Source organism: Rissa tridactyla, chromosome 7 (assembly GCF_028500815.1).
Source record: "Rissa tridactyla isolate bRisTri1 chromosome 7, bRisTri1.patW.cur.20221130, whole genome shotgun sequence".
Classification (NCBI taxonomy): domain Eukaryota; kingdom Metazoa; phylum Chordata; class Aves; order Charadriiformes; family Laridae; genus Rissa; species Rissa tridactyla.
The window spans coordinates 22,203,301-22,220,573 of NC_071472.1; the positions used below are offsets into that span (position 1 = coordinate 22,203,301).

At 37.4% G+C, this 17,273-nt stretch overlaps 1 protein-coding gene across 4 annotated transcripts in view; it reads right to left on the bottom strand.

The window, feature by feature from the left end:
- LRP2 (LDL receptor related protein 2) overlaps positions 1-17,273 on the bottom strand; it is a 134,573-nt gene that overhangs the window by 11,461 nt on the left and 105,839 nt on the right. For 3 of the 4 annotated variants that reach the window (XM_054208462.1, XM_054208459.1, XM_054208460.1), the window contains 15 exons: positions 16,570-16,698; positions 15,781-15,900; positions 15,094-15,210; positions 14,740-14,856; positions 13,265-13,402; positions 12,352-12,474; positions 11,261-11,389; positions 9,149-9,280; positions 8,037-8,168; positions 5,751-5,894; positions 4,789-4,954; positions 2,882-3,010; positions 1,882-2,102; positions 1,285-1,464; positions 444-563 (listed from right to left, as the gene is read on the bottom strand). In XM_054208462.1, the coding sequence (XP_054064437.1) occupies positions 444-563; positions 1,285-1,464; positions 1,882-2,102; positions 2,882-3,010; positions 4,789-4,954; positions 5,751-5,894; positions 8,037-8,168; positions 9,149-9,280; positions 11,261-11,389; positions 12,352-12,474; positions 13,265-13,402; positions 14,740-14,856; positions 15,094-15,210; positions 15,781-15,900; positions 16,570-16,698 (2,097 nt within the window). The remainder of the gene's footprint in view (positions 1-443; positions 564-1,284; positions 1,465-1,881; positions 2,103-2,881; positions 3,011-4,788; positions 4,955-5,750; positions 5,895-8,036; positions 8,169-9,148; positions 9,281-11,260; positions 11,390-12,351; positions 12,475-13,264; positions 13,403-14,739; positions 14,857-15,093; positions 15,211-15,780; positions 15,901-16,569; positions 16,699-17,273) is intronic. The other variant, XM_054208461.1, reaches the window with a different exon arrangement.

The following is a 17,273-nucleotide window of genomic DNA, read 5'->3' on the forward strand; positions in this document are numbered from 1 at the left end:
GTAAGATTTGTTTCAAGTTTCTATTGTATTCTATTATACGGATCAAACAATACCTTATACAGAATTGTAAACATAATTGTAAGCCATAATTTATCAGGAATTCTCTAGTTCTGAAATCAATGCATTTGAAAAAAAATAAAAATAAGGTATTTTGGAATTTCAAAACAAAAATCAGAAACTGTGATCAATTTTGCAGATGAGTCTGGGCTGGTTGGAGCGATACATCCATATTCATTTTACAAATGACGTGCAGAGAGATTGAATGAAATGCACAAGTTGACCACAAATCAGTGATGGCTGAGAATAAAAGCCAGGTGTCCTGACTTACCAACATCTATTACATCAGCTAGCTCATCCCTCCATATTTCTAATTCAGTAATGCATTTGCGTTCCTAAAAGAAAAGCTTCTCTGCTTTCATCTCCAGTTTGATAAATTATTCTACCTGCATCACACTCTGTGCTGCTGCCTTCTATGAATCGAGTCCCTTGAGGACAAGTGCAGGTGTACCCTCCTGGTCTCAGCAAGCAGAGGTGGCTGCAGACATCTTTACAAGGATTAGGCACTGAAAAAAGTGATAAAGACAGTTGAAGAGCCAATGTAGCATATTCCTGAGGTAACACAGGGCAATTCCCTAGTCAGTGGCACAGCTTATCATTACCACACACCAAAAATATAAACAACTCTAGATCCATTATTTTAAAACAACTGATGCCCAAATACCACATTTATATCAAAACCTTCTCTCTGTTTTCTCTTACATTCTTAAGGGGAGACTATGGCTGTTGGGAGTCAGAGTAGCACTAAGAAGAACCTGAACATCTCCAGGCAATGTGGAGCTTCCTGATTCTGAAAGCTAAATCAACTTTAAAGAGGGTGTTTCTCTGGACATTCTCCCCTGGGATTACTGTGGACATGTCATAGCTGAAATATGCCCCTTGGAGGCTGTATTAAATGGCCAGCACTTTGTATGTTACCAGGATAAATTCATATTGTGACTGCCACCTCTATAACAACTCCATGATGGAGGGAAAGAAGAGCAAAGACAGGGTCATAACTTAGAACTAAGAGACTCTAAAGAGCAGTGTGCGTTATTCCACTGTTGATTTCACTTTGAATATGCAGAAAACACTTGTCAGCCTCTGTTCCATTTTTAGGTTTTCAGAAGTGAATACTATCACATACTGATAGACACATTATCAGGAGATTACTAAGATCTTTGAAGACATCAATACCAACTTTGATCTCATAGCAAGGAGTGGCTTACCAGGTTGCTGATTACCTACCTGACTGATTGTATCTGTGCTGGTGATAGACACGCACTTGAGTAAGCCATGGATTTACGGTCAGCACTTTCACCTTTTCTCCACTTCCAAATTTATCTTTCTTCCAGACTTCTCCTCGTTCTTTAGCTATCCAATATAAATGGCCTTCAAAGACATCAAGGCTGTATGGACTGCCTACTTCTCAAAGGAACCAAACAAAAGACTGTCAGCAAGCAAATCTCTAGCAGAAGTGACAAAACTGCTGTTCTTCACCTTGAATATATCACTTAATCCTTTCATTTTAAGACATTTGCAGCTATATATACATCCTCTTGTGCCTGACCACTTCATGCCACTGTACCTGCAGACTGATTAATAATATACATTAAAAAGGAAGAATCCAATTTCCCCCATTATCCCCTATTTGGGAATATCCCCCTCAGGGAATCTAGTTACCAGGCATCATGAGTGCTGAACATTTATTCCTGTATAAAGGAGGAGAAAACACTACCAAGACTTACTCTTTGAAAATCTCCTGAATCTAGCCCCACTCGTGAAGGCCAAGTGCTCATTAGCATACATCTTGGTTATTATTATATTAATTGCATAAGATCTTACCTCCATGTAATACTACAGTTCTGTCTGTGCCATCAGGTCTCATGGATTCAATAATATTTTCTTTAGAATCACTCCAATAGATCCTATCATTGTTCAAATAGTCAATAGAAAGCCCTGTTGGCCATCCAAGGTCTTCAGAGACCAGAGTTTGTCTTTGTTGTCCATCCATCCAGGCGCATTCAATCTTCGGTTGCCTTCCCCAGTCAGTCCAATACATGAGTCTGAAAGGACAAAACCAGAATTTAATATGGACAGAATTTGGTCACAGTGATTATCCTTTGGACTTTCATGGAAAAGGTCAGATGTGGAACATAAGGCTGTTCAGCAACCTCTGTTTTGCAGATGTGATCAGGAAAGTCACAGAGAGTTCACTGAACAAGCTTGTTTCAAATATAGAAGATAAATATCAAAAGAAGAATGTTTGCATCTTGTGTCCTGATTTGAAGACAGAATGGTTTTAATGACAGTTTCTTATTCTCAGTGAAAGAAAAATGACTGTGAACACTGAACATCCATCCGTCACAATAAAGCTGGAGAGCCCAGGTGACTTCAGGGAGCTGTGCTGCTTTACTCCCGCTGGGAGAAGCACATATCGTGATATCTGGTGATCCATCATGCAACACAAGATGTAGCAAGAACAGCTGTTGAATGTACCAGTGCATTTATATTTCTTTTCACTGTGAAGGAGACTATGTCTGTATTGCTTGGAGCTGGTCAAGAGAAATTCCCATCAATTCCCCTATTTCAGTAGTAACAGAGAAATTCCATGGGCATACGATGCTATAGAAAGGAGTTTTAATTGGATTTACCTGGTGGTGTCACCAACACAAGCACCCATCTGAAATCTCAAATTACTTTCTCATGCACACACATTTTTTAATATTAGTAAAGGGAAACTCCAGGAAGCATTCCTTAAACTTTCCTGTAAAGTTTATCATTGCGTGTTTTTTTGGTATTTGGTAGCATTGAAAATAATTCTGGGAAGTCCTGTAGTACTTACCCACGTTTTGGATTGACAGCAATAGCTGCTGGTTGATCCAGTAAAGAAAAGATAAGCCATTTTCTGTATCGTCCATCTAATTTTGCCACCTCTATGCGATTAGTCCCAGCATCGGTCCAATAAAGATGTCTGAATTACATAAAACACAAAACATTCCAAAAGTGAATAATTTATACTTGGGAAAGAAATAAAAAAAATCTTTTTAAGAATAAAAGCTATATCAAATGCAAACAAAATTAATATATTGAAGCTGCATTGATTACATCTGAACTTTTTCAGCCTGGAACATACCGGAACATTGGCTAAATATAGGGGAGTTTAGCAAACATGATCTATTGGATCCCTAGTTTACTCCTCTGACAAAGTTTCTGCATCTGCTTCTGTTCCCTGTCAAATAATCTTTATTAAAGGGCTACTGAGAACTTTAATTGTTACTTTCAAGCACCACAGGTGGTTAATAAGCACCTTTAAAGATTCAGTTTTCCAGGAGACAATGAGGGTCATTACAAATAAAAATTTATCTACCATGTAATTCATATGGCAACTCTGAGGGTATCCAGCTTATTAGTCCACAGCTCCTCTCTAGACTTTTGTCTTCTGACAGAGATGTTAACGAATAAATTGTTACCGCATCAGACGCAAATGCTTTTAGTCCTTACAAACAGGGCCCTCAGTCTGCTCTTCCTTGAATTTTTGCTTATCTTTATCATCATGGCTTTATTATTTTTTTTCACCTTAGACAATAAACATACTCATTATTATGCACTCACTAATCATACAGTGCCTTCTGGTGGAATAAATCATCTCATAATTGGCTTGGGAATGTAAGAAAATACTGTAATTCCTATTTCGGAGATTGGAAGAAGGACTATGTGTCTCAAACGTGTATCAGTTTTTATACAATGTGCAGACACTTAAATATGTGTTTTTTTAAAATACATTTCAACATTGTTCTGGATTCAGTGTAACACTGGTTGAAGTGCTGAAGATGCTAGCCTCACCAGGATCCTTTATCCTTGTTCTCATGACCGTATAGATTTGTCAATAGAAACTCAGACACTCCCTCAAAGACATTTTATTTTCCGGGTGGCCTGCAGTTCACAAAGCAAACAGCAAAATAACCTTAAGGCTGAAGGCTACCCCAGACTTTAATACATCTATCTCGTATTCAAAACCTGCTGGAAGGAAAGATACAGTTTTCCACTTCTTTTCCATCATGACTGGCACAATTTTTCAGGCTAGTGAATCACTTCAGTCAGCCAGACTGGCTTTATCCTGCTCAAGAAATCAGGGCAACGATCTGGCAGTGATCAAATCAGGCAGTGATCTCATGATTTCTAGGATTAAGATAAAAAATTGCTGGTTTAGCCTAAAAAAATCCATAGCCAACAAGAGAGAGAAAAAAAACTCTGAGACGCCATTACAAATATATGAACTTTTTTTTTGAGAAAACAAATGTATTCATCAGACTTCAGAGCTGCTTGTGCTTTGGGATTAGTTTATATAGCACAAGGCTGGTAAGAAAGGAGCAAAGATAAAAGACAAATTCCATTATGGATTGGGGAGGTCTCCTTCCAACAGCAGAGAAAGCTTGTTCCCTGGAGTTTACCTGAGTCCTTGAAGAAGAATCCTTCTGACATGAAGGCTGTGTGTTATCACTTTACTGATGCACAACTGATCTGCCAGTTGTGGAGTAATGGAAGTTTCCTCAGAGGATATGTCATGCAGTCAGCAACACGCATTGGACCTATTAACCTGCTGTCTGGGCAAACAGAGCTTCCTATATTCTTCTTAACTACCTTGAGACTAGACACCTTCAGAGACAGTTCATAAGCATTTTGCACAGCCTGATCAGACCCTTGACACATTCAATGTGCTGCATTTTTCTAGCTTTTCAGTGCACTTACCTTCCAACCCAGTCAACAGCTAACCCATCAGGATTAACTATGTATTTGAGATTCAAGTCAACTTCCTTTGTAGGATTGTTCCTACTGCTGTCAAATGTGGGCAGATAAGCACGTTTGATGGCTCCAAACTCAGAACCCTGGCCCAGAATGCTGAAGTATACAATACCTTCAAAGAAGATGACAAAGAAAATTTTTAATGTCTAGTTTTTCCATATTTTTGGAAAACTCTAATTTTTCTGAGGCTCTTATGTGAAGATACCAGGTCCATTTATTTATGAATAACACGGAGTTGTCTGTTCAATTAAATTACATTGTGTTATTGCGTAAATTCTTAAGCCATTCATCATAGGTAAGATGCACATCTAAAACCATCCTGATCTAGATTATCAATATGTGTCACATTTTTCAAGAGTAGAAGATCTTAGCTTTGAAGGCTTTGCCCATGACGTTGAGAGTAATTTAGACTCTTATGACCCTGAGGAGCAAGTATAGCCCAGGACAGTGGTCCTGTGAAAAAGGCAAAAGGAGGGAAGCCGATAAAGGGGCTAAGATATAAGATAATATAGGGATCTACTGGCCAATCCTGCTTAGTATAAAGATTAGTTCTTTCAAGACTTGAGCCAGGTTTGGGGACTGGTAGAGGCAGAAGAAAAGGAAGGTGCTCATTTATAGCAATCCTCTACTACTGCATAATCCTGGAGAGCCACAATTCCACAGCTGAACTCACACCAAAACAAAAGGAAAAGCAGAACAAAACCTAGCTAAACTAAATTAAAGCACTAAAAGTAAGCACGCTAATGCTGAAGAATGAGTAGAGAGGAGGGACACATTCAATCAAGACATGGCCAGTTAATCTAATTTGATTTTGATTTCCAGCATAAATTAAATACCTATGCTGCAGAAATGCATCTTTTTAAACCAACCATTGCATGGTTGAGTATTAAGGTTCTACACATACTCACTCAGGCCTATTCCTTCAGGGTCCCAATCATAATCCAGAGCTTGGATGCGCTCCTGGTTATCAATATAGTCAGAGTACTGTTCTGATGATATATTGTATCTTCTAATCCGCACGTTATCTGGCAGCAGTAACAACGGAGGATTACCTGGGAAATGATAATAAATTTTACTTCCATGTATTTCTCAATTAAGAAGAAACAGATGAAAGTCACTTCTGGTCAAAACTAAACTGGGGATTTCACAAGTTCTGTCTGCATAAGAAGCAGAAGGAACACAGGACCACTTCTAAAGCTTCAGAGCTAGTCAAACTTCTCAGCTTTGCAAAATTCATTAAAAACTCTGGAAATGCTTACTGCTGAGGACAGTATTATCCTTTTCATCATAGATTTTGTGCAGAAGTAATCATTAAGGGATAATTCCTTAAAAATTTTTAAACATTGCAGTGGTGGCATATCACCACCTCACATCTGAAAAACCGAATGCCGCTATACACTATGCAGTTCAGCTGCCCCCCTCAAAGTATGAGAAACAATTTTAAAAGTACAAATACTTTCCTGGTACCTTGAACCCCAACCTGTCTGAGTTCCTCTACCTGAAAGTCTTTAAATCCTAATGTCTCCATATTCACACGAATGTTCACCTACCTACAGGTTAATTTGGGGTTAAGCCTTAATACTCTAATGACTTGACTATAGGGAGTATCAGTCCCACCTGGCTGATTTTATTGGTAAGAAAATTTAATTGTTCAGCCCTTTTGCTAAGGACAAACTTCAGTTGGGAGTCATGGACTTAAATCCTAAGCCTTCTTCCAGAGAGTAAGTTCTCCTACATTAATCACATCTTCACAGAGACAATGAGAAATGACAAGCATTCACCTGGGAAAGGAAAATCTCATTTACCACTGCCTTTTCCAACTAATAATGCTCAATTTCCTATGAAGTGTTCATTTGAACACAATCCCTTTCCCTCTAAGTCATGCCCAACTATGGGAGAATAAGACAAGTGACTCTATTCTCTAACGTAAAATTCAGTGTAGAAATTGACAGCATTTCTAATATCTATGCTATTACAGGAAAAAGGGGACCCGATATTCTACGTGTGTTCTGCAAATGCCTACTGATCAGGCCTGCAGCAGACACGGGCAAAGTAAGCCCTCGTTTATGAGTGCTGTGAGCTTGTACTACAAGGAGTGGTAGAGTTCTGGGCATACATAGAAGCAGAACTTTAGGCACAACAAATTTCATTATGTTATCAGCTACAATCATGTTATCTTCTGTCACTTAGCCTTGAAAACTTTGGGTGTCTAGATGTGTCCTGAATAAAGCCTATGAAGAAGGGTTTCAAAGAACTAGATGTCTGACACAGGCATATAAAGAGGCACCCAGGCAGAAACTCAGGTGCAAATGCCCTTTTGTATTTCCAGTTTCATGCTCAACTGTAAATATTTGGTGAATTAGGCCCCTGGACTGGAAACCTGGAGACCTGATTTTCTTGTATCATTTCTCATACTACAAATAATTTTTACATTTCAAAACCTCCAGCAGCACACACTTTTGGTCACAGGCACTCTGTTCTGAAGATTTTACAATTTGACTAGGCACACCACATTTCTATCATATATCTCTTAAAGCTGTTAAAGTGTAAGTAGTTTTCTAAATACAATATTGTTTCTGTCTTTTATATAATACTGCTGCATTGTCACTTTATTTTCTTCAGCTCTTTATCATTACTATTCTACTACTATTTTCTGAATCAGCTTCTCTACCCATTCAATGATTGTCACACACTGCAATCACTGCCCCGAGGTATGATAAAAAGCTAATGATTGATGTTAAACATTGGCCAAAGTCCTTCTGTTTGCGTGCATCAGTCCATGAACACTGCATGGCAATCTGTCATCAAACGGCCTTTGATTTGCACCAGTTTAATGCAACTTTCTTCTGATGCGTTATTGTGTTGAGGAAACCTAAACTTCAACAATAGGCAACATGTATTTCCTTCTGATGACAACCACAGGATAAGCAGGTTTATGTTTGAAGAAAATATCAGGAGAAAGGAAGGCAGGCATCCAAATCAAGATACTATTTTTAATGTTTACAATTGGAAGCAGAGATGAGCACTTCTATTCCTGATTATGGAATGGGTGGAATACACAGACAATATTATGTTACAGAATAAAGTTTGGTTTCATTATCCCTTTCCCAAAAAGAGAGGATTATATTCATTAAGTTGCTATACTCCACTTGCTCTTTACAGGTAGCAATCAATCTTGCTCTCAGTTAACATACCATTAGCTGCGCACTGTTTCCCTTGTTGATCACCCACAGACCTGAAGCCATCTGCACAGAAACATTCATAGCTTCCTTTGGAATTCTTGCAGTCCTGGGTGCACGTTCCAAAGATCTCACACTCATTGATGTCTAGACATAAGTAGAGAAAAGATACCCAGAGTTTAATCTCTTTCTTCCACATGCTGGTCACCTTTACTCCATGAAGTGAGGGGTTTGTCCCTTCCCCACATACTCTAAAAGATTGGTGACCTAGTAAGTGATGTTTAACATCAGCTTCTGTTAGCTAACAGATGCCCCTCATCACTCATCTACTGTTTAACTTGTCTTAACTACAGATTGCCAGTAACTGCATTGCTCCTGCTTACGAGATTGCTTTTCAGAGAGACATTTTTGATCATGTCTTTTTGGGTTAAATCACTGAGGAAAGACAAAATATGAGGCATGACTACAAGGAGATGCAAGAGCAAAGCCTTCTTGAAATGCTGAAGCAAAGATACCTAGTCCTCAGAAACAGTACCAGCAGGAAGGAAAGGGAGGGGTGGCCTTGGATCATGTTTAATAAAACTACACAAATTGTTCACAAAAGCTGGGAGTAACAAACAGAAGTGGTCTCATCAAATCACATTGAAACAGTAACTGTGAAGTTACTATATTGCATGACTACGAACAATGGCCTTTGGGTAGACTCCTCACCATATTTTATCTGCATATAACCAGGGAAAAAAATATGTCAAAATAGGTCTGTTCTGGAGCAGAACAGGAGGGGAGTATAACCATCAATAAGTTTTCTTTCAATAAGGAGAAAAAACACAGCAAATTTCTGTCCTCAAGATCGCAAAGGTATGACAAAACCTATATACAATAAAGCAAAAAACTTATACCTACAGCCACCAAAAGCTTATACCAAGTCTGAACTGTGGAGCCAGTTCTTTGTTGAATGAAGCCTGCATGTTAGAAAATACGATTCTGCAGCAAAACTTTTTAGGAAGCATCTGCTAAATGTATAAAAATCCTGTTAGAATGCAAAAATAGCTAGTCACATTAGAATGATGGAGTGACAGGTCAGTGAACGCTTATCAGTGAGAAGATGTTTAGAAGATTGAAAATACCATCGCAGGAGTTTCGGTTAGTTTCACTGGCCTTGTACCCTGGCCGACAGGAACAGATAAAGCCTCCTTCATTCAGGTTGGTACAGTTATGTTCACAGATATTTTCTGCACAAGTTCGCTCTGTTCCAGGATCTGGTGGAGGGGGAGAAAAAAAAGTAAATTACACAATTATAACCAAAAAAAAGTGGTAAGGGGGAGTAGGTGTCATAATTTTGATCGTTATTATCATTGAAAACTGTTTTGAAGTAGACAACATTAGTTTTTCCTTCCTTTTTTTCTAACTGAAACTCAATTAATGCGAATGTCTATTCGCTAAGGCATAACTAACTTGAAGAGGATGGTAAACACTGGTCAAGACAGCTGTCAACTAAGAAGTTTAACCTCTAGAAGTAAGTGAACAGGGTCAGAATAAGAGCCATAACCACCCAAGCTCACCTCCCTTAAGAGAAGTGGCATTCTACTTTACCACCACTCTGCAGAAACTGCAGAAACTGAGACTTGACTTTAACTCCTAACTTTACCAACCTACCTCTTTCTTACCCAGTCCTTTCTCATCAGCTAAACAAAAAAATGTTCTCAATTGCTATCGTACATAACACAGGACCCACATTATTTATATCTGGAAATTAGAGAGAAGACGACAGCTTGTTCATGCCGTACCTAATCTAAAGCCTACAGAAGTCAATACAGGTCATAGCACAGAATGTACCGCCCTTTAAAACATGCCTATAATGGAAAGGGCAAGTCATGGATAATAGATACTCTGTAACAGATAATGAAAATTATACTCTTCTCAAAGTATATATAGAATTCTATTGATTCTGACATACTCTACACGTACACAAAGTATTTTTAAACTCAAATGTATTATCTAAGTAAAAAAAAGATAAATATTATCTATTTATTGACAGAGCATGAGAAAAAGACAAAGATGTATGGCAAAGACATTACATTAAGCTGATTATCTCCTTTATACATACACTTCCCAGTGATGAATAAATTAAGTTTAAACAGCTCGATTTCATATACATGTAGAAGCATAAATTCATTGTACACACACACAAACATAAATAATTTATTTTCTTTATTACACAGGTATTTGACATTGGGAAGGCTACACATGTTACCATCTGATCTGCATTCACATCTAATTCCAAACAGTAGAAGGCTGACTGCCAGAGGGTGTCTGTTTTGCACTGTCTCATATCCTTTTATACTTCTACATTTTCATCAGGTCATTGCGTAATGTTATATTGCCTGAAGACCATTGGGATGGTATGTGGAACAGAGAAACCAGCTGCTTCAAAATGGACTGCACTACAGTCTTCTGCATTATTTGTGTTTTGCAAGCATGCTGGATTGTAAATCACCAGCGCATCATTTGGCACAATTTCACTTGAAGCCATCAAAGCCTGACAAATTGGAATTGCAAGTACATGCTCATGTTACCACTCTGCAGCTGTCTATACATTGATATAACGAGTTAGGAATTTACTTTTCCAGATTCCATGAGAATACTCTCTCTTAACTCAAAGTTCAAGACAAAGCTTTTGCATCTAAATGGATGCTAGTAAATTTATAATGCATAGTTAATAAAAGTTGTGTAGAGGATCTGAGGGGCCCTGAGTCCAAGGACTCTTTGTCCTTATAGAATTCTGTCATCATGTCTGTAAACAGGAAAATAGAAGCATCAAAATATGCTTTTGTTTTTAACAGGGCTAGAGCAACCTATACCAGTTCAGAGTTTGCCCATGAGTAATTCCGTAGGTTGGGCTTAGTGCAATTATGACTGAAATATCCGGACGTTCTTGTCTCCATAATGCGACCCATTTCAAAACAAGATGAAAAACAAGATCAAACCCTTTTTTTTTGATGCATAAATAGTCTAAGTCTAAAAAGGACTGTTTAGAACGCTGAATTTCATAGGGTTTTCCCCAAAAAAAGGAAAACAGAAGATACTTTCATGCCTAATTTGGTAACCCTAGCACAGGCTAACTAAAAATCAATACTACTTAGTATGTTATCCAAGAAGAAACATGCATTGTTATCAGTTTCAGAAATTTTTATTTCAATAGCACTGTAATTTTGTATTCTATTGATATTACTACTTACTGCAGCCCATTTCATCAAAATGATCTCCACAGTCATCATAATTGTCACAGACATAATGTAGGGGAATGCAATTTCCATTACTGCACTTGAATTCTTCAGTTGTACAAGGTCTTGGGGTTGGTTCTCTACCTACAGTCGAGAAGAGAAACACTCCTCTGTCACTGTCTCAGCTACGCAATACCAACACACAAGACTATTCCACATTACTAATGAGGAAGCTGATGCAATCCAGTAAAATAACAGCTAGAGACTTTGGAAATCTGTAGTAAAGCTAAAACTATAACCGGGGCCTCCTGACTTCTAGTCACATCCCCATGAACTGAAAGAAGCCCCTCCATTTTATAAAGACAGAAGGTAAATTCTTCTTCTTAACCATTGATTGAACATTGTTTTTAATAGTGCAAATCTGTTAATATCCTTTAATGATATACTTCATACATCTACTTCAGGAGATTATTGAGATATTAGTAAACTATGAACTTTAAGAATATTGCACAATAAAGCTAGCAAATAATATTGTTAAGCAACCAAAAATATGATTAAACTTGATAATATAAAAATCAACATAGTCAATGAGAACTACATAAGATATCTGAGGGCAAAAACCTACTGAATATTAACAGAGCTTCAGCAGGATTTGGGCCAAAATATTAACACTGTTACTATGTGCATTACAGTGCCACAAATTCAGAAGTACCCATTTCCCTATTTTAAAGTCCCACCTATCCATCCCACCCTGATTTTATAATACAGCCAATCTCTTTCTTCATCCTTGTTTTAAGTGGAGTTCATAATAAATTGACATAATTTCTCATACGAGAAAATATTCTCATAATAAAATACTCAAAAAAAATTATTTTGAAAATCATGCTCTGTACTTTTCAGACAAATGTTTGCTGATATTTGCTTCTTGTATGGAGAGCTGCAAATATGTAGTACCAATAAAATAATCATAGTTCAAAATATTTCATACTGAGCTCTAGTTTTTATAATTTATGTTTAATTTTGACTTTTCTATAGCCCTTCGGTATTATTAAACATTAAGCACATCACAATTACTGAATTGGCTGCTCAATTTTGTGTAGACATACAGTGTTCCTCTTTCTCATCACTTCCATCGCCACAGTCATCCTCCTGGTTGCACAGCTCATGACTATATATACAGCGATTGTTTTCACATCGGAAACGGAACGGAGAGTCACATGCAATATCCACTGAAACCACAGAGATCAAGTCAGTCACATTTTGATACTTCACGCCATTGAGTCACAAATTATCCCAATCACTTTTATCTGGTAACATGCATATGTTTCCTATATTTTGAAAGACGTGGAGGCATTCAGACCCAAAAGACTATTTTCTTCACGTTTTAGTGATGCTATGTTAGGCCATTACACATTTTTTATCAGAAGACAGTACATCGTCTTTGGCCAAAGGCACATGCTACGACTCACTACATGTAACACTGAAGTTTCTAGATTTGTTTATGAAGTAAACTGCTTGAAAATCCAACATGCTATTTAAGTGACTATACAATGCATAACTGACAAAAATTGTTTAAGTGGCACCTCCAACACTTCATTTTTAGAGCTAAAGTCAGGACTCCTCAACCATATTTCCAAAGATGTCCTGACTATACTGATAGCTTTAAAAGCTCAGCACCTTTGAGAATATACGTTATCTGAACTAATCTTTAATTGCAAACTGATACTTTTATTTTAGATGACCAACTTGAGAATGTGAAATAGCGTCCTTATCTCTTGATATGTTTCTCCCTACTTTTATAACCACATATACAAACATCTGCAAAGGAGTGAGAAACATACTGTAAGAAGATGAAGTGAACTTGCATATGAAGAAAAATTCTCAGCACTCTTCCTGAATTAAGTCCATGAGAATCTCCAGTGAAAAGAAAATACTTAAAATTTATTTTCTAATTGCTCTATCGTAATTAGATATTTTATTATGCATATTATTGATTTTAATATAATTTTTCTCTCTTACAGCAAAGGTGGAGTTCTTCATCAGAGTCATCTCCACAGTCATTATCACCATCACATTTCCAGTATGGCTGGATACAGACATGGTTTTTACATTCAAACAGCATGGGTGGACAGTATGTGCCATTAGGGTACCGTGTTGCTGAAGAAAAGAAAATTATTATGACATTTTAATTTACAATTAAAATTTTAAGTTTTCCTGAAAAATATTCAGCCCAACCCTATATTATTTTCTCAACATTCTTCTCCCCATAGTAGGAGATACAATATCAGGCATTGCAAAGATCTACAGCAACAACAGACTGCAAGGACTGAGGACTTCTTAGTAGCTATAATATAATTAATTCAGGTTTGAATGAATAGTGAAACAACTTAAGTTACTCCCAGAAGCTTTTGAAAATAAGCTGTCATTAATTTAACAAGTGTTACTTGAATTTCTTACTGACGAATCTAGTTCAGTAATAAAGGTAAATAATGTCACTGGCACCAAATGTGAATGACTTACCCATATTCTGTAAAAACTGTGAAAAAAATTGAATTAGAGCAAAGAGAAACCAAAAATATGACTCTTCCAACCTACATAAATAAACCCTTGCCTTTTCAATGGCTTCTCATATGCTTTTCCCTCCCTTGAAGAACAGCCAAATGTTGTGTAACTCAGGTTCTGAACAATTAACTGTTGTGATGTACATTCCAGGATGAGGTTACCATCAGAATAATAAAGCTTTTGCTGTGCAAAGGCCCTTTCTTAAAGCACAGGTGTTAAAATTAAGTACACGGGAAGATGTATAGAACTTCCCTGATACGGATACGAAGAGAAGGGAATTCTCCTGAGTACTGAAGCCTAAAATAATTTGAATATGTAAGTCAGAACCAACACTTCAATATCACCTAAAAAGCCAAAGTCAGTCAGCACAGACAGAGCACGGAGGTGATGTTTTCATTCCTACTGGGAACAATACTTCCCGAGTAAACAACCGGAGCTGTAGCTCCATACAAGCTACAGTGTACAGACATTTTTTCACAGTAGATCAACATACGGAAGGCACACAGAGAATTATTTTACTTCCTTGACTTCACTGGTACTTTAGGAAACTACACACACCTTTGAGCATTATAAAAATCAATCCTATTACAGAACCTTGTTAGAATACAGTACAACTGAAACAGTGGATCTTGCAGCATCCATTGGATAGCCAAAAATTTTAATTCTGTCAGGTGTATCTTCTGCTGGACCTTGTAAATGCATTAATTTCCTAGCATTAGGAATGTGCTTGCAATCAGTGTAAGAGACGGCAACCCATTATTATATTAAAAAGCTGATTCAAAATATTATACTTATCCTGAATTTTTACTGACATCACTGAGTGTTGCAGAATTCTGTACCTCTAAGGAGTCATCTCACTTAAAGAGAGAGAAAAGTGCAAATTTTTCTGAAAGTGAGCTCAATGAGCACCAATTGCAAAACTTGAAACTCACGACAAGTTGCTTCATCAGAGAAATCAAGGCAGTCTGCATTTCCATCACATCTGAAGCGCTCCGCAACACAGTGTCCACTATCACATTGGAAATAACCTGGGTGGCAGGTCCTCAGCTCTGAAAAGATAAACAGATAAAGTGTTTACTTTTTGAGAGCAACATCTTAAAAAAGACTGCAAAATCCCAGACCATTAAAACTGTGGTATCCTCTACTTTTGGTGGAATGACTACAGCAATCTGGTCAACATTACTTCATTAAAAATGCCTCCCATAAAAGATTATTTTGCAGAATAATTTATCACATCAGAAACAAAAGCATGAACATGTAAGAGGCAGCATCTAGACAATACGCACCACAGTCACGTTCATCTGAATTGTCTTCACAGTCATCATCATGATCACAGATCCACCGGGAAGGAATGCAGCGCAAATTGTCACAACGGTATTCACTTTCTGTGCATTCACGGGGACCTTCATTTAAAATGAATGTACATATATGAAAAGTTCCCCAGATGTAGATTTAAATATCCACACCTGTCTCATTAAACCATACAAAAGTAATATGGGCAGATAATGTGGTATAATCCTTAAAACTAAATGATGTTAAAACATCATTCCCCCAAATACTCTTAAATTATGTTAAACTTCCTATGTCACTCCTGGCATAGAAAAAATGAAATTCCTTGTGGATTTTTTTTCATCACAAAATTATACAGGAAATTTTATTCCAAATCAGAAAAAAAAAAGGACCCACTCTCATTGTTTAAGAAACTATATAATTCTATGTTTGCACACAAGGCAGAGTTCCAACATCACTTCTTAGTGGAAAAAAAGAATTTGTGTTATTGTGATTACTGGATTTATCAGTGTTTTTATGTATCCAAAATGCTTCCCTGTGACATCACCGGGTATTTCAGCAGGGACAGGCTATAACGTGAAACAATGCAATGGTTGCCGTTGAGAGCTGTCTGCCCCATTTTCATAAGAAATAGAAGGACAGTTAAGTCAAAGGCTGGACATGACAGCCAAAAAAGAACTCACTGCAGTTGTGCTCATCCGAGTTATCTCCACAGTCATTATCTCCATCACACTTCCAGCGCAGTGGGATGCATCGATGATTGTCACAACGGAAATCTCCAAAAGGACTGCAAGTCATCTCCTCTGCAGCGTACACAGTTTGCCAATGAAAAAGCACACATTAGCATAGTCTTTGGATAAGATGGAATGCACAGAAGATAATGGAAGTAGATTGAGATGTTCGTGACACAGACTGGGCCAAGTAATAGAGAAGTGATTAAGAAACAGCTGAAAAAACTATATAGAACTGAGATGGAAACACAAAGACATAAATTTAGTACTGTCAAAGCAAGGCATCTTGACCTCATGGGGCGTTACATTTTCAAGTCTTTTCTGGTTCTGATATAGTGATCTGAAGACCTCTAAGCTTTGTGTATAAGTGTATAAGAGGTTTCAACACAAATGCGAGGGTCTGAGAAAGCACCATCATACTTCCCATACAGACGGTTTCACCAGCATAGGAGGTACGTTAAGTAAATGTAGAAAACACTGACAGTTTTAACTGTCTAAAATAGTTCAGCTCAACTAGAAGTATTTCCTGTTTCATTTGATGACATATTGGGCAAAATAATAAAATCCTGATCTTCAGAGCTCATAAAAATGTGAGCCACACAATGAATTGCTGGACATAGACTTTTTTTTTTTTAGAAGTACATTATTACTGAAGACTTTCAGAAAATCAAGGTGTTTGTAAATTGGAGAAATATTTTAGGTACAAAGTTATATTGGAAGGACCTTCTTCTCCAAACATACCACAGCCTTGTTCGTCACTGTTGTCTCTGCAGTCATCATTCCCATTGCACACTGCCCACAATGGTATGCAACGATAGTTGGTTCTACAGCTGAACTGTGTGTGATTGTCACACCGATAGGCAGGGCCCACTGAAAGAGGCAGTTGTCAAAGTTAGTTGTGTTACTTAGTCATTAAAGTGTCCTCCTTGTTATTCTGTCTTTCAAAATCTATCATTTATAGTCAATTTTTTCTACTAAAATTTTTTTCTACCATCTGCTAACTTCAGTGTTATAAAAGAAAAAGCTTTAAAAGGTCTCTGATTTTACTATCTTTTCTGACCTATGCTGCTTGTATTCTGCATACGCTACAAACCCATGACAGGTTCAAATGACACTAGTGTGTTTTTCTCTGAAGTATTTAGAGATGGTAATGGTGGTAACAGAAGCCCCAAAACTGCAAGCCAGAGGAAGCGGCTTGTTGTCAGATGGCAAAACTTGGTCACAAGTTCTTCCAGATGGCCAGTGACTCAGAGACATGTTGTAGCACATAGGAAAATCCTGACGTTAAACGTAGGCTAGACAGAGTTCTGCATTTGTTCTCCTTGTAAGCTTTTCTTTCCAAATCATGAGAAACTTTAGCTTCAAGAAATGAAACTTTACTTTGCTTTTGTAAAAAGTATGACATATGTCATGCTCCAAATTGGAATAAGGTAAAAATTGGTGAA